The 24,868-nt window shown below is 51.0% G+C and overlaps 9 protein-coding genes across 9 annotated transcripts; 5 read left to right on the top strand and 4 right to left on the bottom strand.

The window, feature by feature from the left end:
• Window positions 1–1,116: 1,116 nt before the first annotated feature.
• RPL12 (60S ribosomal protein L12) lies at window positions 1,117–1,825 on the top strand (the record flags this gene model as incomplete). Its single annotated transcript, XM_051727173.1, has 3 exons — window positions 1,117–1,120; window positions 1,273–1,389; window positions 1,449–1,825. The coding sequence occupies 3 exons, from the start codon at window positions 1,117–1,119 to the stop codon at window positions 1,823–1,825; spliced, it is 498 nt and encodes a 165-aa protein (XP_051592980.1).
• A 564-nt stretch (window positions 1,826–2,389) lies between these two features.
• On the top strand, window positions 2,390–3,653 carry J4E82_000852 (uncharacterized protein; the record flags this gene model as incomplete). Its single annotated transcript, XM_051727172.1, has 2 exons — window positions 2,390–2,816; window positions 2,884–3,653. The coding sequence occupies 2 exons, from the start codon at window positions 2,390–2,392 to the stop codon at window positions 3,651–3,653; spliced, it is 1,197 nt and encodes a 398-aa protein (XP_051592979.1).
• A 1,344-nt stretch (window positions 3,654–4,997) lies between these two features.
• J4E82_000851 (uncharacterized protein) lies at window positions 4,998–6,839 on the top strand (the record flags this gene model as incomplete). The annotated part of the gene is made up of 1 exon (XM_051727171.1): window positions 4,998–6,839. One exon carries the CDS (start codon window positions 4,998–5,000, stop codon window positions 6,837–6,839), a length of 1,842 nt encoding a protein of 613 aa, XP_051592978.1.
• Window positions 6,840–7,351: 512 nt separating this feature from the next.
• J4E82_000850 (uncharacterized protein) lies at window positions 7,352–7,923 on the bottom strand (the record flags this gene model as incomplete). The annotated part of the gene is made up of 3 exons (XM_051727170.1): window positions 7,352–7,584; window positions 7,695–7,793; window positions 7,890–7,923. The coding sequence occupies 3 exons, from the start codon at window positions 7,921–7,923 to the stop codon at window positions 7,352–7,354; spliced, it is 366 nt and encodes a 121-aa protein (XP_051592977.1).
• A 377-nt stretch (window positions 7,924–8,300) lies between these two features.
• On the bottom strand, window positions 8,301–10,131 carry J4E82_000849 (uncharacterized protein; the record flags this gene model as incomplete). Its single annotated transcript, XM_051727169.1, has 2 exons — window positions 8,301–9,994; window positions 10,041–10,131. The coding sequence occupies 2 exons, from the start codon at window positions 10,129–10,131 to the stop codon at window positions 8,301–8,303; spliced, it is 1,785 nt and encodes a 594-aa protein (XP_051592976.1).
• Window positions 10,132–10,597: 466 nt separating this feature from the next.
• On the bottom strand, window positions 10,598–11,275 carry J4E82_000848 (uncharacterized protein; the record flags this gene model as incomplete). The annotated part of the gene is made up of 1 exon (XM_051727168.1): window positions 10,598–11,275. One exon carries the CDS (start codon window positions 11,273–11,275, stop codon window positions 10,598–10,600), a length of 678 nt encoding a protein of 225 aa, XP_051592975.1.
• Window positions 11,276–11,484: 209 nt separating this feature from the next.
• On the top strand, window positions 11,485–12,371 carry J4E82_000847 (uncharacterized protein; the record flags this gene model as incomplete). Its single annotated transcript, XM_051727167.1, has 2 exons — window positions 11,485–11,824; window positions 11,881–12,371. The coding sequence occupies 2 exons, from the start codon at window positions 11,485–11,487 to the stop codon at window positions 12,369–12,371; spliced, it is 831 nt and encodes a 276-aa protein (XP_051592974.1).
• Window positions 12,372–19,553: 7,182 nt separating this feature from the next.
• On the top strand, window positions 19,554–20,018 carry J4E82_000846 (uncharacterized protein; the record flags this gene model as incomplete). The annotated part of the gene is made up of 2 exons (XM_051727166.1): window positions 19,554–19,571; window positions 19,620–20,018. The coding sequence occupies 2 exons, from the start codon at window positions 19,554–19,556 to the stop codon at window positions 20,016–20,018; spliced, it is 417 nt and encodes a 138-aa protein (XP_051592973.1).
• A 2,438-nt stretch (window positions 20,019–22,456) lies between these two features.
• On the bottom strand, window positions 22,457–24,130 carry J4E82_000845 (uncharacterized protein; the record flags this gene model as incomplete). Its single annotated transcript, XM_051727165.1, has 2 exons — window positions 22,457–23,664; window positions 23,887–24,130. The coding sequence occupies 2 exons, from the start codon at window positions 24,128–24,130 to the stop codon at window positions 22,457–22,459; spliced, it is 1,452 nt and encodes a 483-aa protein (XP_051592972.1).
• Window positions 24,131–24,868: the final 738 nt, after the last annotated feature.

The following is a 24,868-nucleotide window of genomic DNA, read 5'->3' as shown; positions in this document are numbered from 1 at the left end:
TTGCCAATGCGAAAATGCGAAAAACTAAGATATTTGAGTAAATAGAGCTGAAATGGATTGTCAGTTACCAAATTCCCTGTCACATCATCCTACTTTTCTGAACAACAGACCATCATGTATTGAGGATGGAGGTAGCGGCCATTTCAGTTTCTCCACTTTGGCCTCGGTCGGTCCGGCTGGGGTTGAAGCGTCTGCAGCATTTGTCTTCGGTTTATCTTGAGCGTGTGCAGACGCTGTTGTTCTGCTGTCGTGCTTCTTCGAAATGTTTCTTGTCTGTTCATCCTGACGCTGCTCGTATTTGTTTTCAGAAGAGTTGACCGCCGAAACATTTGTTACACATATGGGAGACTTGAGTCGACCTCTGAAGCGAGTCGATTTTTCACATCGTCTTTTTGTACGTTTAGGAAGAGGTTGAAGTACCATGGTTCGTTATGCTAGCTACTTTAGAATCCGTCGATTTTGGGTTTAACAAGCATTCTTTGTAGGCATGCGAAAATATGTGCTTGGGAAGAGGGTTAATGTTAAATTTTGAGAGGAATTAATACATTTGGAGAGATGCTACCATGGAATTGGCGTATTGATTGTCAGGGTGATGAAGGCCGTAATGTTTGTACTGTCGTGGTGCTGTGATTTGTGCAAGAGGTGCTGGCAGATACGTTGTTCAGGACGTGGAAGTAATGAGATGGGTTGGAGATCGATCTATAGTGAGATACTGTAGTTGTATAGTATGTATCTTGACATTTTCCCGCATTATCCAAGCGGGACTTCATTCACGTCATCTTGGACACGCGAAGTGTGATTGTTCTGTGACTTGGAGTGCGATTGTGACCTCGGGTTGAGATGTCGCCATTTGGGGTGTTGGCTGTTTTACAAAGAACATTGGCTCAAAGTAGCGAGGCAAGTAATGTGGAGCATTGGTGTCGGTCTCCATCGGGGAGGCAACATTGGAAGGTGCTATCGCCTAACGGGGAAGGTGCCGCCAAGGCTCGCTTCTCTCACAGGTCGACCAATATTGCTCCCCACTCCGGGTTTCTGTTTCTCACGAACTTTCGAACGACAAAATAACGGCAGTCACTCTTTACAACCAGAAGCAATTGACTACCTCAAGCACTAGCCATGCGTGAGTATCATCCTTCTGGTCGGCTCTTAGGAGGATGCGCGGACTTTTCGAGTAGCTAGGACACCCAGATGCGGGTGTTTCCTAACACTCGAAAACTCGACATCTCCAATAGCCAGGCTTTCCTATAACGCCATACGCTTACATCCACAAAGCTCCCAAGTTCGATCCCTCCGAGGTGAAGGTCATTCACCTCCGTGCGACCGGTGGTGAAGTCGGTGCCTCATCCGCCCTCGCCCCCAAGATCGGTCCTCTCGGTCTTTCCCCCAAGAGTATGCGACAACCTCTTCAAAGAAATGCGTCTGGGCACGAATGCTAATCCGTTCCGCAGAGGTCGGTGAAGATATCGCCAAGGCCACTGGTGACTGGAAGGGTCTCCGTGTCACTGTCAAGTTGACCATCCAAAACCGTCAAGCCGCCGTCTCCGTCGTTCCCTCCGCTTCCTCCCTCGTCATCAAGGCCCTTAAGGAGCCTCCCCGAGACCGCAAGAAGGAGAAGAACATCAAGCACACCAAGTCTGTTCCTCTCGATGAGATCATCAGCATTGCCCGCACCATGCGCTTCAAGTCCATGGCCAAGGACCTGAAGGGTACCGTTCTTGAGATCCTCGGAACTGCCTTCTCCACTGGCTGCAAGGTCGATGGCCGCAGCCCCAAGGACATCTCCGACGACATCAAGGCCGGCGAGATTGAGATTCCTGAGGAGTAAGCGTTAGCACTAAGAAGTGTTCAACGATCACGATGGAACGATACATGCCATAGAGGGTGCTACATAGCTGAATGAGGATCATGTCTCCCACCAGAGTTAGCCATCTCGGGACCGGTGGAGTTTGCACAGCTGCGGCGTTTGGGATTTTTGATACCATACCACAAAAGTGACCCAGGCATACGACAATGATACAATGCATTTGTCAAATCAACATCCAATTCTTCGATTTGCTGTGACTCGATCTCTGTGGACAACATCAGCATGTTTACTGCACATACCATATCTCATTAACTCTGCTGTAATGCTACTCAGTACAGAGGGCTGAGACCACTGTCATCAAATATCCAAGCCAATTCAAGCGACCAACCAAAGCTTCTGTGATAGGTTGACTAATGCTCGAGCGTGAAGATCAAATAAGCATGGTAAGGTCAATGCAGAATGCGTCGCAAGCTCGGAGTTTTGCACGGTAATTCCGCGACTTCGCGTCACCAGTCGGCGCCTGGCAGCTGAACAACCAAAGCAGTCGCTCCAAAATGTCAACAACACGCAAACTTCACCCGTACAATGCGTCGAAGACGGTCAGACGAGCTGCCTCAATTCGCGAACGAGGCTGAATTCCCATCATTCCGCCTGCGCCGCCGCCACGCATACTATCTAGTTGGCTTCCTTTTCGTCTGCTGGATTCTGTATCCATCGCGCAACGCAACACCTGCACCTGGAACTGGCGATAATATAAAGGTCAATTGGTCAAATTATGCGTACAGTGTGTATGCAACCGATCGCGGGGAACTCTGTCATGCAGTTATGGTCCTGGAAGCGCTCGCTCGATTCGGCAGCAAAGCAGATCGCGTTCTCTTCTATCCCGACCACTGGGATACCAAAGTAGATAGCTCCCAGGACCGGGACAGTCAACTGCTTACTTTAGCACGCGATACATACAACGCGAAGCTTCATCCTGTGAAGCTACTTGAAGTGGCTGGTCGTAGTGAGAGTATGTATTACCCAACCACTTACCCATGCGGCGAGACAACACAAGCACATGGCTAACAGCATTGTAGATGGGTGGAAATGGGATGAGAGCGTCACTAAGTTCCTAGCTTTCGGCCTCGAGTACTACGACCGCGTCATCGCCCTAGAATCGGAGATCACACTCCTTGACTCCCTAGATGAGCTCTTCCTCCTCCCTCACACTCCGGTAGCGATGCCACGCGCATATTGGACGGATAGCAAACCCTGGCCACTATCGACAACGCTTATGGTCATTGAGCCTAGTCTTGACGAGTTAGAGAAGTTCAAGAAGCGCATGTTGGAAGGCGGTGACCCTATGCTGGTCGAGATGCATAGGTTTGACATGGAGATCATTAACGAACGCTTCGAGGAGAGCGCATTAGTGCTTCCACACCGACCATACGCCCTTCGTACTGCAGAGTTCACGCGCCACGACCATTCGGACTATCTGGGCGGTGCGAATGAGACATGGGACGCCGAGAAAGTGTACAAAGAGGGAAAGATTGTTCAGTTCAGTGATCGACCGCTGCCTTCTCCCATGGTCATGTGGTCAGAAGAGTCATTGAGGGATATGCAGCCGGATTGTGGAGGCAGCCACGAGGGAACATGCGCTGAGAGACGAATATGGAAGGGCCTGTACGATGATTTCAGGAAGAGGCGGAGAGATGTTTGTAAGCTGCTGAGCTTGCCAGCACCAGATTGGAACAAGATTAAGGAAGAGTTCCGCCCAGCGACTGCGATGAAACCAGCTATTGATGCGTCCTCAAATGAGACTGCTGCTGCTCCCTCTGCTTCTGGCGGACCTCTACTTGGAAACTAGCTAGCCTTGGATATCAGCAGAACCGTGTGCCTATATCTTATGTAGCTCTTAAACATCGCTTGTGTATCCTAGCTTGGATGCTTCAACACGCGGCCCGACTATAAAGTCTGCTAACCGACGCTGACGATGATCTGAAACTGATGGGCAAACGGCGAAAACGGCACGGTTATGCAAGGACGGCAGAAGACATGACAACGTCATCTTGGAGGAGACCGTAGCATTGCCGCTGGTGGTGGCTGTCGCATCAGGAAGCAAGCTGAAGCTTATTTGATTGCTACAAATATACACAGTTTAATTGGTGATACACTCTGATGGCTCGTGACAACAATCTTAGACAAGTGACGGATTTCTGCCATGCAGCGACAACGCGAGTCCTCTTGTTTGATGAGACATGTGGACAGCCGAGTACTCGCCATTCCGCACAACGTATCAGCCCGCGCGCTCGCTGCTCGGAAGGATCCATGGCGGCGCCGCCACCATTCGCGGATCCACCAAAATCTCCGAAGCATCTGCTTATCAGCTCTTGATTGCATCCTTCAACACTGTCGATATCGCAGCTGTCATACAAGAGCCCCAAATGCATGCCTACCTCAGAGTGTCAAGACAAGTATGTCACAACAGAAAGAGCAAGTGAGGTAGCACAAGACATGCATGCTGGGGTGACAGCCGTTTGTTTTAGCGCAGGACCCATCTGCGGCCGGGTGGTGGGGATCATCACCCACCTTCACTCTAGCCCGTACTTGGGGTAGATCATGAGCCAACCCACTAGGTGCAGGTCGTCAACGCGCAGGGTAACCATGACTATATCTCAAGATACAGAAAAGGAGCGTTGTATTGCAGCTAGCAACGCGCACTTCGTATAGGGGTCGCATGGATAAGTAAAAGAGGAGGGGTAGGTTACAGCACGACAGCAGCCACAAGGAATGCGGTACGGGTGTGAAGCCGTGGGCGGCACGGACAGGCGAGCGTGGGACGCTGTTGCAGCAGAGAGAGGCTCTCGAGAGCTGGACATGCAGCAAGGCTTAGCAAATAAGTGGCTGGCTTAACCTAATATCTCACTAAAGGGGCGCTTCCCGGTAGTGCATCATGCGCTTGATGATCTGTGGGCCTGCGAAGTGAATAGCCTAGCTGGGGTGGGAAAGCTGAACTCGTCAGTGCGGAACTCGAGTATGTCTTTCCTCTCTTCCCCACGTTGTGTTGACGCAGTAGATGGATTCCTGATTCATTGCTGATTCACTACGCGTGGTTGTGTAGTATTTATATCCGCAAGCATTCCCGTCCTTCCTTGCAACCATTGCTTGCTTTCTCGATACGGATTCGACCAGGACAACAACAAACACAGCAATGCGCGATTTCATACTGGCCTCCGTGGTCACGGCCTCAGCCTTGTTCGTTGGACAAGCTGATGCTGTCGCCGCCAACCCTCTTCCCAAACCCACGAGCATCACCTGGGGCGACTCTGGCTGCTTCTCTTTTGGATCCGTCGAACTCGATGCGCCCAACCATGAAGTGCTTTCTGCCGCCTTCGATCGCGTTACCAAGACAATCGCAGAGCTGAAATGGATTCCCGCAGCCACTGAAGCCCCGGTTACATCGTTTCAGCCTTTTCCGACCCCGACCGGTGCGTCGAGAAAGAGCAGGAGGCAGTATAGTGCGCCACCGGGAGGAAATTGCACCGGTACGGTCACCAAGGTCAAGGTTGATGTTGCCGACGCCCATGCTCAGCTCCAACATGGTGTTGACGAATCCTACACTCTCGACCTCGCAGCTGGTTCGGATACCATAGACATTACCGCGGGAACCGTCTATGGCGCCCTCCATGCCTTGACAACACTGCAGCAAATTGTTATCAATGATGGCTCTGGTAACATGGTTATCGAACAACCCGTCGCCATCGAGGACGCGCCACTTTACCCAGTCCGTGGAATCATGATAGATACTGGTCGCAACTTCATCACAAAAGCCAAGATCTTTGAACAGATCAATGGAATGTCTCTTTCCAAGCTCAACGTCCTGCACTGGCATCTTATTGATTCTCAATCTTGGCCTGTGGAGATTAACGCCTTCCCTGAGATGACCGAAGACGCCTATTCCGCCAACGAGGTCTTCACCCAAGACATGTTGAAGGAGGTCGTCGCCTACGCCGCCGCACGTGGTGTGCGAATCATCCCTGAGATTGACATGCCCGGCCACGCCAGCTCCGGTTGGGCGCAAATCGACGAGTCCCTACTCACTTGCCAACACAGCTGGTGGTCTAACGACAACTGGGCACTTCATACAGGCGTAGAACCCAACCCAGGCCAACTTGATATCCTCAACAACAAGACCTACGAAGTTACGGCCAAGGTGTACAAGGAAATGACACAAGTCTTCCCAGACAGCTGGTTTCACATTGGCGGCGACGAACTCTTTGCAAACTGCAATAACTTCTCATCTGCCGCCCTCGCCTTCTTCAATAGTGGAAAGTCAATGGGCGATCTCTACCAAGTCTGGGTCGACCGAGCCCTGCCAAACTTCCGCGCGCAGGCAAACAAGACTTTCGTCATGTGGGAAGATGTCAAGCTCTCCGCTGATGTGGCTGCTACTGGCGTTGTCCCCAAAGACGTTGTCCTCCAAGCTTGGAACAACGGCCTTGATCACATTAGCAATCTCACCGCACAGGGTTACCGCGTCATCGTTTCCAGTTCCGACTTCATGTACCTCGACTGCGGATATGGAGGCTGGGTTGGAAACGATCCCAGGTACAACGTCATGGTTAACCCCAATGCGACAGACGGCTCTCCTAACTTCAACTGGGGCGGCGGAGGCGGTTCTTGGTGTGCACCATACAAGACATGGCAACGCATCTACGACTACGATTTCACTTTCAACCTGACCGACAGCCAGAAAGCGCTTGTACAGGGCGCCATCGCACCTCTGTGGTCCGAACAAGTCGACTCTGTAGTTGTATCTCAGAAATTGTGGCCGCGTGCCGCTGCACTCGCAGAACTTGTCTGGAGTGGTAACAAGGATGAGAATGGCAACAAGAGGACCACGGAACTGACACAGCGTATTCTCAACTTTAGGGAATACCTGGTTGCTGTTGGTGTACAGGCTAGCCCGCTGATGCCAAAGTACTGTCTTCAGCATCCGCATCAGTGTGATTTGTATCTCAACCAGACAGCATTGCATGCACCTGTTGCTTAGAAGGCTGGGGTATTTCGTTTCTGTATCGGTGGTTTGACCATGATGATCATGACTTTGCTCTTGGTTGTGTGGGTGGAATTGTGAAAATTGGTCGAGCGATCATGGTCAGGAAGGAAGAGCGACGCCTGCGTGTGTCGCGGATTCGTTTCTTTATAGACACAATTATACCCGTTTTGGTCTGAATATACTATTTCTTGTATAAATTGAAACTTGGATATGCCGTGCTCTGTTGCTTTGAACTTCGGTAGTACTGAATGATATCTTCGTGATGAACCCTTGTACACTTGGTCAACAAGCTTGTGCTCTTAGTCGATCTATCGTGCAACAGATGGATTTGATTTAAATGACTATTGTTGGACCTGCCCTAAAGATCACAACTCCGTTTAACATGCTTTCGTGAATTTGAAATGTGCACAGTATCTTCTGTCGCGACCCATGCTCCTATTCTTCGGGTATCAATTTCGCGCCCCACATTCATTGCTCCCTCCTTCGCCTCGTCCGTTCTTCCTTACTTACGGCGACTTCAGGTTCTTGTCTGCGAGGACTTCATTTGCAGCGGCCATCTCTGGGCTGGTAATGTCCTTCTCGCCTAACGTTTGCGAGTTGGAAGTATTGTCTGAGCTGGTAAATGGCTTCTTCACAGCATCCTTGAGCTTCTCAGTAGTAGTTTTCTGAAGCGAATTGTTGTCATCTTCGGTAGATGTAGAGGTAGATGTAGAAGTAGAGGCTTCAGGAGCGATAGGTTCTATGGAGATGTTTTAGTATCTTTGTCAGATATTTGTGCGAGTGAGTAGGCAACAAATTTGAGTGGTAAAAGGACGCTAATCGGATATGGACGCAAGGACGAGTACGGACCTTGGAATTGGAGGTCGATGTCGTCACGGGACGGGCCATCAACATCAACGTGAGATGGAGTAGTGCTTGTAGCTCCTGGAAGTCCATTGACGGGAGGCTCTATATTGTGTTAGCGTACGTGTGCTTGTACATTGCTACACAACCGGCGACAACGCCGTTGGAGAATAGCACAAAAATGGGGCAACGTAGTCGTACCCTGGAACTGCGCCGTGTGGTCGGTAGTAGCCATAACTGATGCTATAGGTTAATTCAAGGTTGACTAGGTTGGGATATTCAGATGATGGTAATCTGACGTGTCGGACTTACGTCCGCGGGGCATTTGGGGTTGTGATATACATTCCCTCGCGCTACGTCACCGGCTGACTGTGCGTGTCCTGGCTGTCGCGTGCTCAGATGATTGGGACTGGCCGAGGCGCGGCCACCCCCGCTATTACGCCTCAGACCCTGACTTGAACCCTGAACTTCAGCACTATTTGGGCCAAGTGCTCGTCAGAGGCGCGCTGCCAAAATCTAGAAGGGGATCCAGGGATCTCGATTTCTTCATGCGGAAAGAGGACAAAGTCCTGAAGTATTGTTTGGCGTGCTTGGCTAAGGCTAGATGGCGTTCTAGACGATCCGGATTGTATGAAGCCCGTTCTCGTAGCGCATACACGGTAAACGAGCCCTTGTACCTTCGTCCAGTTCTGCCAACAGCATCTCCTTTTTGTCATCTGCAGAACAGCGAGCCACTCCAATCCTCTCGAACACATCGTCGTTGGACTCTGTAAGCCTGAAAAGCAGGCACCATAAGATAGTACCCTCATCCGATTTACCTACTAACCGCCCAGGCATAAAGAACAGTCGCTCTTGTGTATGATCGTCATCGAAAGCTACCTCATCATCATACAATGTATCGAGGGAGGCGTGTATTCGTTGTTCTGGGCCCTTAACGTTCTGTTTATAGACGATAGTACTGCCAAACACCATGTACCAGCTTATACCTTCGTCGTGTTTGACACCTTGCAATCTCATAGGCTTGAGACAGCCACGCAGATCTAACCATCTACCTGTCACCGCTCCTGTGATATCTTCAATTGCGTAGTGAAGTACAACATCTTCGGTATGTATCAAAATTTCCTGTGTGGCCCGACCAGTGTACTGTATTAGTCCATCCACAGACGCCCAAGACCAGGATGGCGCGCGGTAACTAGGCGGGCGTGGCTTGGGGCCAGTTACATGCCACATTAGGAACTTCTCAAGATTCCTGCACCACATGCCAGCGACATAAGCGTCTTTGATATAAGGCATCACATGCTTAGCCACACCTGAAAGGGCAACCAACTTGTCCCCTGGGACCGACAGGTTCCTGGGACTGTACGTCCGGACCAACGTGGTCCATAAGTCCTCCCAGTTTGTTTCACCTATGCTGTTCCCGTCAAGCTGTTGTGCAATGCGTTGTCGGTTTTTTGCTTCAGATTTGAGAAATGCTGAAGTATAATATAGACACACAAGCGGTAGCTCTTGAGGAAAGGTCTCACATACAGTATGTTCTCGACACTCCCAGAACAACTGGTCTTGACAAAAATGCAGAACTCGTGGTGCAAGAAAACGCTCCTGGAAAACCCAGCCACGTTTGTCGAGAGGCGAGTGCAGTAGGACATGTGTCCGGAGGAGATAGTCGGTCATCAGACACTCCACATGTCCAGTGTCTGACTGGACATCGTCTAGGTTGACTTTGACGCGCGGGCGGCCAATGTACAGAGGGGCACGGTGTCGGAAAAGGCCCTTCGTACTATCCTCTGCATCTGTCGCAGATATGTTACAGTGAGAGTTTGTATATACCATATCCATCGAGCTTGCTTCTCGGTACCAGTCTTGACGATCATCTCCACTTTGAATTATGCACAGTGAATCGATCCACAGGTAGAGAATTCCCAATTGTCTGGATACCTCAATGGCCTCTTGGAAAGTCTTGGGTAGATCAGCCAATGGGAAACAAAAGTTAGATTCAGATTCCATTGCTTGGGTGAGCTTGAGAGGCATGTTGTTGCCCCAGCAATGGCTTGAAGTAGCATAAGGACCGATTGGTGGTTCTCGTGCTGTGCGTATGAGCCGAATGTAGTTCTTGTCTTCAATAGGGTCGGCCAGGTGTAAGAGACGCGTTGGGTACCAAGTGCTACCGCCCTCAGATGTGTTGCAAGATTGATGTGAACTGGCACACTCTTGCAACCACTTGGCGGCCGTCTGCATAGATTCAGCTGAAGAAGTCCGGTCACTGGTAAAGCTAGATTGTACATCGGAATCCAGAGATAGCGTACAACCTGTTCGATGGTCAGCGCAAGTGTGTTCTACTGTGGCAAGACTTACTCTCATCCGGCTCTAGGATGAACATGTTCCACTTGTCGTAACCTACAAACACGGGATTGTAGCGTATCGCCAAGCTGAATGTATTAGGCATTGCCCAGTGCCCCAACTCCGCAGTCGTAACGAATGCAAGCGCAGGAGTCTCAGCTGGAGAAACCTCACCCTCTCTTGAATCAGCAGTATGGAAGGATTCCTGTTCATGACTGCACAATCTATTCCAAACCGTCTGGCAAATAGGACATCCGTTATTCGCCGATGTAGCAAGGGAATCGCGTGTTGTATGATGACCAAACTTGTAGATACATGTTAGCCTCGTCGAGTAGAGCCGGGTATGAACCACCCACTGCAAGTACTTACCCTGTATTCCGTTCCGACATCACGAGCATGCGGGTAATTCTGATCTCCGAATCTTGTCACCCGAAGGATATGATGACGATGCTGCAATACGCCAACACAAGTATCGCAAAACATCCTTAAGGTGACGTTGTTCAAAGATCGGTAGGTTCATGTTCGGATCTGGAAGACCAGGCTGCAATCGTAAGACATTAGTACCCCGCCACCTATCCTGTCACCTTAGCCGCTGCCATAAGCCTTTCTTTCCTCCCCTCTTTCCAAGCCTTGTCAAGTGCCTCCAATTTTCCGCCTAGCATCTGAACATTGCTCGGCTCAAGCATAACGACGCCTCTTCTTACATCGATATTACGCAGTACAAGTTTGGCACCCATGGCCATGTTGGTGTTGAGCCCATCGATTCCTCGCAGATCCATGGCATAGATCTTGAGTCCTTTAGCATCCTGCAGTAGCAGCTTGAAAGGACCTTTGCTCTGCATGGGTGCTGCAGCCTCAGCAGTCCCCTCGTTCTCTTGTTCTACAACGCGCACAATCTCTCTCCCTTTTGTCATCTCGCCCCGCTCTTGCGCTTCGATGGATTCGACCTGGGACCAACGCGAGTGGCCAATGTCTTCGACGTCAAGCACTTGACAGACAATCGGGCCAGAGACGATGCGGGATTGGATGGTGCCTTTTAGTACATCATTGGGAAACAAGGAGGCTGCAGGTTGACTGAGCGACGTGGTAATGTCGGTGGCTAGTAGGCGGAAGTGGGCGGTCTGCTTGATGGCGGGCAATGGCGTGTTCGGTCGGGTTGTGGAGAGGAAGCCTTGCAGCCATGCTGCGGTAGGATAGAGATGTCGCGCATTTAGGTGCTGTGTTAGCTCAGCTGCGATATTAGCTGCCATACCGGTAATCAATTGGAATTATGTGAAGTATGTGCGTGGGTTTGCTTCTTCGCGGATAAGGCTAAAGATGTGTGGGAAACGCGACGCGTAGAATGACGTGGGGCGTTCGTTCACGAATTGTGGCCTCGGCCCCTTCACATGAAACTCAAGCTTCAACATCATCCCATCCGCCAAACCTCACAAGACTTTCAAAGAGACAACATTACAACATGTCAACTATAGCCTCTCCCCGCGCCAGTTCCTCAGTCCGCAGCCCCTCATTAACCCGCACCTCAATCGACAGCAGCTCGTCGCATCGCCCACCCCCAGCCGCACGCCGAAACCGCGCCGCTCTTCGCGAATTCTACGGCCTCAAGAATGCTCCCAGAGACGCAACACCAGATGCCAGGATATCCGAAGAATCTTCAGCAACACAGCTTGGGCCAGAAGAAGACGAGACACTCACAGAGCTCGACGCTGCCGACTTCAACGCAGAAGCCTTCGTAGAGAGTTTACTTGCAAAAGAAGGCCTGAAGGGCGTTTTGAAGGTAGAGGCAGACTTGGTATCTCGTATGCTATGACTCTGAACATGGTAGCGGGTAGATCACAAGCTAATGCTGCTTCAGAGATCAGGAATCTAGATAGCGATCGCAAGTCCCTGGTCTACGACAACTATTCCAAGCTGCTCTCCGCAACTAGCACCATCCGACGCATGCGCGGCAACATGGACCCTCTCGCACCGACTACGCATACCCTCGGCCCCGCCATATCACACATCGCCGAGACAGCCGCTTCCCTATCATCCTCGCTACAGGGTAGCCATCAGTCAAAAGAAGAAGGATTAGGCATAAGCATACGTGTTGAGCAAGATGAGAAAGACAAACTGGACATGAACAAGAAGCGGAGACAACAAGACACGGTCAGGTGGGTATTGGACACACCGCGACGTCTGCAGGACATGATAGATCGAGACCAAGACGACGACGCAGAAAAGGAGTGGCAAGAGGTCAGTAGGATACTCGACAAGTGGAAAGGTGTCGCTGGCGTACAAGAGCTCAGGGAGCAATGCGAAGCCATTATGCAGGATGAAGACGACGAGGAAGACGAATCAGAATGAGGCATCTATTCTCTGGGATAAAGAAGACACCTTGCTCATCACAACATGAATGCTCCTGCACAAGTAGGCAAGCATGATGCGACCAATCATACAACCACCTCGTACCCTGCCAACATAGGTAAACGGCCAAAGGGATGCTCGCGTAGGACTCCAAGACACTGCAAGCCGCATACCAAGCATTACCACTACCCAGCGTTCAAGCCGCACCAACAAATATCTGGGGCCTCACAGCAGCTTTGCCAAAGCTTAACGGTATACATACCACGTGTCTGTTCAGCTGCTACCTACCCTGCCGCCTCGTGGAGGTCGTTAGATCCATCTCTAGCAAAATCCGGGGCCGAAACAAGACGGGAAAATAAGGCAAAAACTTAATTACCTTGTGTCCGTCCAAAAGCATAGGAGATACTTCTTGCATCTGTAACAAGCTTAACTTGCTACAATGCACGAGCGTTCATGTGCCGGCGATGAAGGACAAGAGGAGACCACTGATGTCGTTACAAAAGCTATAGCTTGCAATAGGACCAGTATCTCACAAGCGACCGAATCAATGATTTCTTTCTACCAACTGTCCACCGCAAGCGGACCTGCGAAAAAGAGAAGGATATATAATGTACGTTATCGCATCAAAAATAAAAGATGGGCAAAAACATACAACAGTGGGGATTCGCTAGTGGTCACCCACCTAACTACTAATCCGCCGGTACACTGCTTGTATATGGCTGAGCGGACGGGAAGCCTAATTTTCAGTGTCCTATGGTCGTATGTATCATTTTGACCGATCTGTAATCTATTGTACTCGAATTTTGCACAACCCTCAAGACTGGAATGCACGCTGGAAACATGAAGACAAGTAGGGTACCAATGTAAAAGACGAGGTGGAAAAGGTTGAGCATCATGTGTAAAATTTGAGAGCCACAACATGATAGATGTTTGGACAATTGTGTTGGTACATGACGAAATTTGAGAGATATCTAACGTATAAGGCGCTAAGCAGGATCGACATATTCGACCCTCTCCGCACACATGGTCTTGCACTTTCTGAGATAAAGCGTCAGACCCTGCAGCTAGAAGATCTCATCTGTACCATGCCATCAACCAGCATCGGCCCAGAACAGTTTCCTGTTATACCCTTCCATCTACCATCGCTACGCTTAGCTTGCCGCATCCTTGACCACACTCTCCCAAATACCCTGCCAATCCGCTTCTCCACCCCCATATCTCGCCTCAAACGCATTCATTGCTAGGTTGCCCAAGAATGGTCTCACCAACCGATTCACAAGCTCTCCTCTGGTCATCTCCAGCACCGCAGCGCCTTCTTCCTTCTCGAGAGCCTCGATGAGCGGATTTAGGAATAATGTCCGCTTAGGCTCATCAGCATCTGATCCATTGACCGCAGTTACAGGCATCGCAGGTGCTGTCGATGACCTGGTAAGAACCTCGTTGATCTCGTCTGTAAGAGACATCAGCGTCGGTGGTGTGACAGGCTTGTACACGGCGTCGATGGTGTCGGAGATGAACAGCCACTCCATAAGTTGGAAGTCATCGGGATCTAGAACAACTAGCTCGTCGAGTAACTTGCATGTCTGAATTATGCCGGCGTTGTTATAGTGTTCCTTGTTCGGAGCGTCTGGCAAGAGGGCCGATAACCCAGATGTTAACTCGCCATTTACAACCGGCCAAAGTAACGCGAGGTGAATAGGTGAGGTCTTCAGAATGATAGCACGTAACAGCACTATGACATCTGTACGGGTGATTGACGAAGGAGAAGACGCGGGTGTTGCGGTAAGCAACTCGACAACCTTCTCCAGAACCTGGGGTATGTTCGGCGTGAAAGCGTCCTCAGGGCTACCTAGAATAAGAAGCGCAATGCGACGTAATGTAAGCTGTGTCTTCCGGTCGGCTTCCTGCCGAGCAGACGTTGCACCTACGCCAAACATGAGGCCAGCTGTTGTGGGTGCTGAGAGCCGTGATAGTAGTTCGGGGACTCGCTCCTTGTCAGACTGGGTCCACTGTGCGAGGATAGGCAGCCAAGCTTCTCTCAGTAGAAGGGGCGGTGTATTGAAAAATTTGGGGTCATTGAAGGCATCATAGATGTCTTTCTTGAGTAGCTTGTTGCCTTGTGCAATCTTGGTAAGACCTTGAAGCAGATCCAACGTGTTCCTCGATACGTTCTCAGGGAACGCTTTTGCACGGAAGGTGGGGCCAATGACAGATGCAGAGATGTCAGAGACGACCTTTGCAACACGATCATTTTCTACCAGAATGATCGACAGTTTTGGTACAATGGTGGTGAGGATAGAAACAACGTCAGTTGCTCGCTTCTGTGCGCGGATGCCGTTGGTTATCGCAGTGGTCTTTTCACTTGCAGCTTGATTTGAGTCTTGCAAATAGCCCATGGAGCGTGTTGTGAAGATCGCAGTCAGGATTCTAGCAAAGATATCCTGTACACGTGATTAGCACCTCTACATCGAACGAACACATATACTTACTGCTAGCTCTCTCCGCATCTTCCGCTGCTCTCCGAAGTTAGTGTTATCAACCTTCTGACCTATGACAGCGGTGAACTCCAACAGCGTAGGCAGAATCTGTCGATGTGGGAGGGGATTCGCAAGCACGTCTCGCAAGAATAGAGTGCAATCCTGCCATATCTCGTCCATAGCATCGTCCTCTAAAGAAGTCGTATATTCAACCAAGAAGGCGACTAGTTCGGCGTCGGTAAGATCAGAGGTGAGTGTTGACTGTCGATTAGTGTCCAAAGCCCCAGGATCGGTCCGGCTGTACACGGCGTTGAAAATCGCAGGTATTGTGTGCTTTGGCTTTGACCCGTTGAGGACATTCAGAAGTCCTGTAATAGCTGGTCCTTGCGTATCATCAGGGGTCGCATGCGCCCATAGGACTACCAATGTCTCTAGACATTCCAGTGCCTCCGCAGCGAAGAGATGTTCTAATGTACGGCGGGCTCGATTGCGCATGCGCAGAGAAGTGTAAGAGAACGACGATGCTGACGTATGGTCTTGTACTTCTAGCATATGTCCCCATGACCATATCGCAAAGCATATACGGACCGTGTCTTGGAAGCATAGGAGAACTGAGAGTCTGCTGTTCGCGGTTGGCGTGCGAGTTTGGTTTGTATCAGACGAAATCAGGCCAGATACCACGTTGCTGAAGAAGCCCTGAGGCTGCTCCGGGGACTTGCTGGCCGACACCCTCGTCTCTTGTGTTGTCAAACGCTCGTGTGCCTTGGCCAAAATCTGCTCTAAACCGTTCATGAGCGATATCAGAGTGGACTCTGGAGATACTGTCGGCACGACTTGTGTCTTGGCGAATGTTGACTTGAGCTGCTCAAATGCAAGGTTGATCTCTTTGCAGAGACATTCCACAAGCGGAAGGAGGTTTTGGAATATTGTATCAGCGAACATTGGTAAAACCTCAACGAGGAATTGAATCCAGTCATCAAGGACCAAACGACTAGCTGGGGAGGAAAACCCGAATTTCAAGCACTCAACAAGCTGAGGAGGTGGAGGTATGGGCGCTGGTGTATTGTCTTCCGAATCTCTGTTCAAAGCTAATGACAGACGTGACCGGTTCGCTGGGTGGTTTGGAGGTTTTGGTTCTGGTGCGGGCTCTGGTGGACGGGTAAGACGGAGTTTCAGTGCGGCCAACTCTGCATCTAGTAAAAGACTTTGCAAAGATGGGCCTGCTGATCGTAGTCTTGCCATCAAGGGTACTTCAAGTTCCAAGTCTCGAAGTGGCGGAGCAAATGGACTACGATAGATTTGCGATATGACGGAGACGGACAGTCGGTGTAGTTCGTGTATATGGGGCTCCAGGTTTGATTCCGAAGTACCGGCTCGAAGCGACAATGTGGTCAAGCAGGTACGTACGAGCCACTCCTGGATGGAAATTCGCGATGATGATGGTTCTGGCCACGTAAGAGTTACTTCGGCAAGAGTTACCCAAGTGAAGTGTGTTGGTCTTTTGATGACATTAAAGACGTGTCTGAGGTAGTACAGGCATTCTTTTGTATCATCTCTTCTAGAGTGCGGTGGTCGTTCCTGCGACCCCTTGGTAGGTGCCAGATTGCTTGAAGCTAGGAGACAATTGAGCGATTGGATGTGTAGTGCAAGTACTTCAAAGACTCTATTCAAGCTTGGTAAGTCTGGCAACCAGTTTTGCATGAATGTCGAGGTTTCAGAGCCCTCTTCTGTCAGAGTGTCCAGAAGTAAGAGTAGCGGCCTTGTCAAAACAGAATGAAAGTCACCAGCGGGCGTTGGGGCTTGCGTGACGTTACCACTCGGTCGGCGCGTAATGGTCACACGCTTTTCTGACTGCAAGTTCAATTCGTGCATGATATGCGTCCAGAGTGTCGCAAATCGTCGGGCACAGTCGGGAGAGTTGTTGGAGATAGAATCGCGGCCTGTCTGCTCCACGATGATAGAAGCAATGGCACTTTCAACCATCCGGCTTGTAGGTGCAATGGAATGCAGCTGCAGCAAGGAGCGTGCCGTTTCGACATGATATTTGGGCAATGTCGGCGAGAGATATTGCCAGAAGTACTGAACTAAAGGTTGGATGAGCTCAGGCAATTGGCTAGAGGTGATATGAGGTCTCGACGCAAGTGCTGTCTGAAGTGCCAGCAAAACAGTCGTAACAGCACTTAAGTGCGAGAACGAAAGATCTTTGTTAGACTCGTCAGACGTTTGGAGAATGTCTGCAAGCATGGTAGTGAGATCAATGTCCTCAATGGCCTTTAAGCATTGCGTTTTGAATACCAGGTTAGACAAAATCTTGGAAGGCATCTCTACAGAGATCTCAGAGTCCGTCGACTGGATGGATGCTGTGAACATGCAGGAAGCCTCACGAAGCACGATTTGACCAAGCAGTGGTGGCTCGAAAGGGGGGTCAGCTGCATCAAGACTTCCTTGAGATTCTTCGTAGAATGCCCGGATTTGCTGGGTCACAGTGGATCGTGGTATCTTGAGGGCTGCAGATATCTGCTGGTCCGTTGCTTGATCGCCTCGAAACGACCGGTCTGGCACTATCTGCACAAGTGAATCTGCAATCTCGAGGGCAAGACTCATGACTTCTGCGCCCGCTGGTGATTTGCGGGTCTTTCCGGAGCTTTCATTCAAGGACACAAGTGACGAAAGCACCATTAAAGGCATGTGATGCAGCAACATATCTTCTTCCTTGAGGTTGAAGCGGGCTAGAACGAACTTGGCCAACTTCATCTTCTGTAAAGCTTCATCATTAACTGCCCCATCTGTCTGCAAAGAAGACGTGATGAGGTGAATCAGCTTGCCCCAAATGAGGCCGCTATCGACGCCATCGAAGAATGCGCTAGCACTTCTCATGACTTCGTCGACTTGGTCCTTGGGTGCAGTCTCGCTGTACGAGTAAACGCTTCGTAAAGCGGGCAGGAAGATCTCGGGTACAATCAACCCACCTACTTCCCATCGGTCCATGAGAGATAAACAGACTCGGAAAGGACGTGCTCGCTCGGAAGGTGATGCGCTACGACGATTAATCATCTTGAGGACACTGTTTGTGAGCGCCTCGAGACCGTATCGCGAAAAGAAGGCGGCTTGGTGTGCTGAAGGATCTACTGTCGTACTGTGCTTGTCCGTTGTTGGAGATGTGACCCCATCGTTGGCCTCAACAGCAGTGGGTTCTGGGCCCAAGAACCATGCCCAGAGCCGGCGGTTCAAGCTCATGTCTCTGCGCGACACAACGCTGGCAGCGGCAGCTACAAGTCGTTCCAAATCCCCTTTGCCAACACGCTCCTGCAGGACGGGTGAGTCGAGAGGTAGATGGCTGACCAACAGATCGAGAAAGCCTCGTTGAATGAGTATTTGAGGATCTGATAGGCCTGATTCGAAGCAACGGATAAGGAGACCAGGCTCTGGCGATGTAGCTGCCTCCGCCTCCTCGGACAATGTTCCTGAGGGCGTAGAGATGTCAGAAGGAGAGTTGCGCCGCTCTGGCCGTCCGAACTTGGGCAGGCGACGTACGAGGAAAGCAAGTGCACCTTGCCTCCTAGAAGGGTTCGTAATGGTTGCCAGGAAAAGGCATTGCCAGAAGTGAGACGAGGCACTGGCCGTCTTGGAATCGGCTGTCTCGTGTGAATTGTCTTGCACGGCGGTCCGCAACCTTTCAGTTGCAGAAACCATGCGCTCAAAGTCCTCGCTTGTCTCATCTTCTAGTCCAGGTAGGAGAGAAAGTATGATTGCTTTCAAGGCCGGGCGGAGTGCAGCTCCGTCAAGCTTCAGGATGTGCTTTTCGAATACGGAGAGGTAGAGGGGGCGGACCGAGAGCGAGGCGAAGGAGAGGACTGAAGCAAGGCCTGGGAAGTAGAGGTTGAGGTCACGGGCGAGTGCATCTTTCTGGGCATGGGTCAGCTTATGCTGGGCTGACGTAGGGAGGCAGGCATACACCGATGGTAGAGAAGATGTAGTCATAGACTTCGAGAGCTTTCTGGTGAACGCCCGAGGGCAGTGTTGGATTCAAGCACTGCGCTAATCGCAGTGCGACAGTATCGCTATGTGGTATGGCGGGTATCTCTGGAGGATGCGCTTGCAGGGCCTGGACGGTGGTTTGTATAAGCGCTTTGTCTCATGTTGGGAGTAGCATGGCGGTATTGACCTTCAGCAGCCGTCCCAAGAATGATATGTAGTCGGCCCATTCCTGCTGTGCAGTGTCCCAGAGGGCGAGAGCGCGTTCGACACCGGCCGCATATCGTCGGAAGTTCTTGTCTTTCTTGTACAGAGCTGTTTTGTTACGGTTAGCTGCACGAAGTCCCAGACCCAGAAAGAAGACATACGCTCTTCGGCTGCATGGCGCGCCGACCGCGGTGCTGGACTTGAGCGGCCAGAGCCCGGTGGTGAGAAGACCTGCAGGTTAGCAGTGGGATCAGCCGACATACTGTGTCTGGCAGGTATCGATGTGTCCGTGTATCAATGGCAGGGCGCTGGACATGCTGCTCCTGGTCGTGGTGGTGTTGAGCATATAATCCGCTGCCTGGCCATCTACCAAGACCATTGCGACCGTGGACACGAAGCACTTCGGCGCGAAGGGGTCCGTGCCGTGGGACATGCCCGTCATCGACGCGCGCCGCACGCGACATCAGCTACAACACCATGGAGCCTAGACAGTCGCCCTACAAATCATCGAGGCCAGCGCAACATGCACGACGCAGCACCGGTGATTACTTCATCGTCGTCGCATCTTGCCCATAACTGACCGCAGCAGGCCTCACACGATCCCCCACCTGCCCCACCACCGGCCGACACCTTCCAACCTGACCATCATCACCACCACCATGACCCTGACCATGACCATAATTCGCCCGTACACCTGCCGCCTCCTGAATATTCTCCGCCCGACGAGCCTCCACCATCCTACGATGACGCCGTTGGGATGACCGGTGCGCCACCAGGCTATGGCACCTTCCGACCATATAGCGAGGAATCCTCCATAGCGAGCAGCGAAGTCGAGTCCACCCATCGCGCACTTCCTGAATGGTTTGGACAAGCCTTGGTCGTGTTCATCTTCATATGCCTCATATATGGCTTCTGGGAGTTCATCAATACTCCTGATGTACCCTCAGAATGGCCAGGCAATGGGCATTTCAGACCGTCGGGCACTTGAGGCCATAGAGATAGACAAAGCCGGGGTGTCAACGAGACACTTGAACCAACTATCTCATAAGACCATATTCTACCGACGAGACTAACGAGACTGACTTCGGCCCATGTGCGATTGGCGCTGGGCGGCACCTATGCCTCACATGCTGGGCGAGAGCTGTAGATCATGGACACAATTATCCAAGAAGGGAAACAACGAGTCTTCGGGACACTTCAAGGGATAATTTGGCTCTGCGATGCGAAAGCATAGGCCCATTCAAAATATTTTGCCAGTATCATCATGGTACACACATTGGCCATCTTCGTCCGACCGGCCGTGCCTTGAGATCCAGGCCAAGTTCCAACCAAGACGACAAAGTGCTTTGAGGGCACAAGGGTTGGAGGAGAATATTTCGTCCACAACAAGAGCACTAGAGACGGTAAATACTCATCTTGGATTAGATCCAGAGTAAAATCTATCCCAGAGGAATTCGCTGCTATATTTTCTTCTAGAGGGCTAAGAAGATCGAAAGCTATGCATACTTCTACGTAGAGTATACGATGCAACTCATCATTAATGAGCTTCTCTGTAAGCGCTTACCTACATAGTAAGGTTTTAGGCACATCAGACATATGACACGAAGTCTGCCCACCTGTAATGACTGAGATGCAAATCCGATAACCAGTCTAATACTATCTCGCAAGCTCCTCAATCAAACTTCATGGTGCGGATTAATCCGACAAAGTTCTGCCTTCGGTACCGTGCTGGTCGTTTCATGCAGCTTGTTGTACTACCCAAGACACAATATTCATCCATTGCTACGTCAACGCACTATAATCTCACGACTCAGCAACTATCACACTCACACCGGCTCTGAACCATCCTTAGATCTCGCGATAGCGCAATAATGTGGCGGTCGCTGCGATTGCTGGCTAAGAGTACGTAGTACGTCGGAGTAAAGCTTAAATCTAGTGTTGATGCGGGTGAGTTCTAGTCACCCGATAGCGAACTGGCGATCTCAAAACCAACAACTTAGTCGTGGAAATAATGGTGTGGCTAGAAGGGTAGCTGTGGCGAGTGTCGGCCCGCCCTGTGGGGTTTTTGCTGGTGTGGCATTGAAACTGACCGGCGCTGGTGTTGGTGTCACAAGTACTATATCTGAGGGTCGAGCGGAAGAAGGGCACTACTTGGACGACTCGTATAGCGCTGTTCTAGTGTTTTTCGAATCGAAACTGCGGATCGTAGGCGGGTGTCTCCTCTTCCGGAAACCGATTCGTGGTCGGGAAATCTGCTTGGCGGTCGGAGATGGAAAGGGTAGATGGTCTCTTTACTTGACAGATGCTGAGTTGTGAGGTTGTTCAAGCGACGAAACATGTAATTTTGCAGGCCTCATTTTGAGCGTCTCAGCGAGTGTCCCTCGTTCATCGTTAGAAAAGACATGTTACCGTGTCGCTGTGCTTGAGGTAATCATCGCGTTAAGAGCGTCTGTCGGAAAGGAGTGACATCGACACAACTAATACTACTACACCAACGCTTGCGATGACATGCTGATAGGAAGCACCGCGTGTACATGCTCAAAGCAATGCCAAGTCCTCCCCTAGACCTCCCGACATGCGACAAGCGACCCGACAAAGCTCCAGGTTTCTTTCCCCGAAACAAATCCCGTCCCACATGCATCAGACTCATCTCGCCTCACCCAACGCCAACTCCGGTCCCAATCCAGTTTCCAATCCATCCCGAACGAAGACGATCCAAGCCGGCAGCAAACACCCGAATCAGAATCGGTCGACGTCTGCGAGCTGGCGCGTTCCTTACCCTTGCACCCAGTCCCAGTTCCCCATCGAGAAGACAGGAAATGATCCACATGAGTCTAGTCTTGTTCATCAGGTACCCACCTGTGCACCTGGCTCGCAGCATCATACCTGTTGCGGCAATCTTCGCGGCCATGGCACGCCAGGCAGGGGTTAGCCCGTCGACATGGATTTTCCTGCTTTTCACAAGCTGCAAAAGCTTGGAGCAAAGGCAGTGAGTGGGGCGCGTGCTGGCGCGGCTTTTGGACCCCACGCCGCGCTACGCTAATCGCTAGTTCGGGGCGAGATCCGGGATCCCGAACGTTGGGTTTAACCGTAGCGTGTGTTGCTTGTGGGCGTGCTGTGGTAGGCATAGGCGATTTTGTGCACGGTGAAGTGAATTGGGATAGTCACATACGTAGTCGGGGTCTTTGTGTTTGCGGATGTGCTGTGGAGGGTGATGTTACCCGAGGTAGGCACTAGACGACACAAGATGAGTGTATAGATGAAAAACGCTTCCGGTGCTCTCCAGAACTCCAGGGTGGAAACGGAAGTGCTCGTGAATTGTATAGTATTAAAGTAGATCTAACTTGAGAAAAGGCTTCAAAAAGGCCTGTTGTGGTGGTAGCAAAGCGTTGTCCGGATACGGGAAGGACACCTCAGTCAGCGACTTCAATTCCTGTAACGTGTAAACTCATACTTCCTATCCCTCTTCATCCTTCTCTTCCCATGCGATCTCCTCCTTGAGCCCCAATACCCACCACCTCCGTCTTCTGCATCTTCTTCACGCTTGCATCTTGGGTGTGCATGATCCTCATGTGAGCCCATCGGCCAGATGGGTATGAAGCAGACCTCTTCGTCCGCACATGCTCCACAGTCCTTCCACGTTGTCCAGCTTAGAAACTCAACTAGATCATCGATAAGTTCGACAGCATGTGAGGCATACACAGACGTGAATGAAGAGTGAGACGTAGGCGAAGAGGCGATGGAAAGGGCAGTCAGGAGTGTGTCGCACAGCCGATGCGTCACAACGTATAGGTTGAGGTGCGCCAGAGAGGCGACCGGTTGTGGCGGTAAAGGCAATGTGGGGATGTACTGAGACACACAGCGTTGTGTCTCCAGTGTTGCGTTGCGAGCGGAAGAGATGAAGGGACGAAGTAGCGTGGCGAGGTAAAGAGTAAGTGCATCCTTGTCTTCTCGAATGTCCTTGTCGGTGTGAAGGTGATGAAGAGGTTTGCTGTACCGCTGTACTACCATGTCAGCCACTGCTTGCCAATCGCGCAATTGTTCGTCTGTGTTCCAGTCTTTCCGCAGGATCATATCCGTGACATCGTCTTTGACACGCATACGGTCACCCTCTTTGACATTCTGTAGTCTAGGCATAGCATAGTCGGACTGTACGTCGTTGTCAAACAGCCCGTCGATGTTGGGGTAAGCAAAGACGCTAACGAAGTTCTCAAGATCCAACTTCACCCTATTACCGCCGATCCCTTGGTAGCGCGAGGTGATAGCTTTGAGGTACTGCCAGCCATCTGGTCCCTTTCCAGATGCACCACGGTGCTCGTGTTGAGATATCGCAACAACGTCCTTTCTTTGCAGATGCTCCGTAAAGTCACAAAGTATAATTTCGAAGCCAGCCTCCATGCGCAAGACGCCATCGATCTTATTTTCCCACAGTGTTTTGGTTAGATTGCAAAGACCTTCTGCGCGCTGATATTCGCCTGCCATAGGGCTATCCAAGTCAGTGAGATTAAGGAGTAGCATGTCTTGGGTATCGAGTGTGCCATTAGGAGTCTTTCCAGCGGAAAGGCCATCAAGGTATAGCAGGCGAAGGTTATGTTTTGGTGTGTAAGTGTGTAAGTAGCCGTACTCGGTGCTATCTTTCGATGCGTGTGAGCTCAGTGGCTGCTGAGTGTCGCTTCTTTCTCCACGATGTGCAGGAGGTTCACTATTAAGTCGTTCATAGTGGTTAAGATCATACGTCGAGGGACGTGTTCGTGATCGCTCGTGGGGTGGTGGCCGTTTCCAAGGAGGCCATGCCGGCGTCACTCCTGGGAGTTTTGAATCAGCAAATCGCGCAGCATCTGAGTGACGTTTCCTACCATCATCCATCATTGGAGATGGTTTTCCGTTATGTCGTCTGTCCGGTTCATCTACTCCATAATGAGGTCGATCGTTTGGCGGGCCATGCCCTTCTCCTGGCGGCGGTCCCCGATGAGGCCGTGCGAAGATGAGTGCGTGCTCTGGTTCGAACGCCAACCACTCTGTCCCGGATATCTCTTCTTGCTTCGAAGTTCCGTGGTAGAGCTCTGTCCCAGCTGGTACTGTGGCGAGGAAGAAAGACATTCCATTGTGATTAAGTGACGAACCCCATTGTCTCATGGACGAATGAACGGCATTGAAGACATGGTTTGCATTAGGCACTTCCGGAATTCTGTTTGTAGCATGCGATATAGGAAGAACAAGAACGGAGAGTAGAAGAACAGCCAAATGCTGGAGATACATTGTGTAGTAGAGAGACTTTCAAATCCCACCTTTAGGCCAGAATGAAGGCAGTTGCTTATTAGCGATCCTCGCATAACATTCTCTCAAGCAAAATCTGTGAACTACACCGGGTATGAGTTTTTCAGTAGCATACGCGTTCGCGATATCACGATAGTGATTCGTGTCGAAAGTGACGCGGCTTCAAAGAAGTGTTGCGAATGCACGCCGATTTCGGCTAGGGAGATTAGATAAGATGTCATCCTGTGATTGGCCATGGAATTATCTATAACCAGACAGTCGTCCTCGCGTTTCTTGTCATCAACATGAACCCAGATTCGCATGATACCGCATTTCTGATGGACGGTAGAAAGATGCACGGCGAATTTTCGCCGTGCGAGGTTGGCGGCTGGCTCACAATGGCATCGGCCCGACTGGTACACAGGACTGTGGCCCGGCTGCATGCACCCCCGGTGAGACCATTCAGAGGACTCCATGTAGCGCCCTCAGATCGGCGACGTTGGGTTGTAATGACAGCGCAATATGCACTTCTTCGAGACATATGCTGCGGGGCGGAGTTGGTGTTCCAGATCACAAATTTCT

This window comes from Alternaria postmessia (genome assembly GCF_024291825.1).
Source record: "Alternaria postmessia strain BMP 2775 chromosome Unknown scaffold_3, whole genome shotgun sequence".
NCBI classification, from domain to species: domain Eukaryota; kingdom Fungi; phylum Ascomycota; class Dothideomycetes; order Pleosporales; family Pleosporaceae; genus Alternaria; species Alternaria postmessia.
Note: the sequence above shows the minus strand (reverse complement) of the source record. Positions and strands in the feature narration are given on the sequence as shown.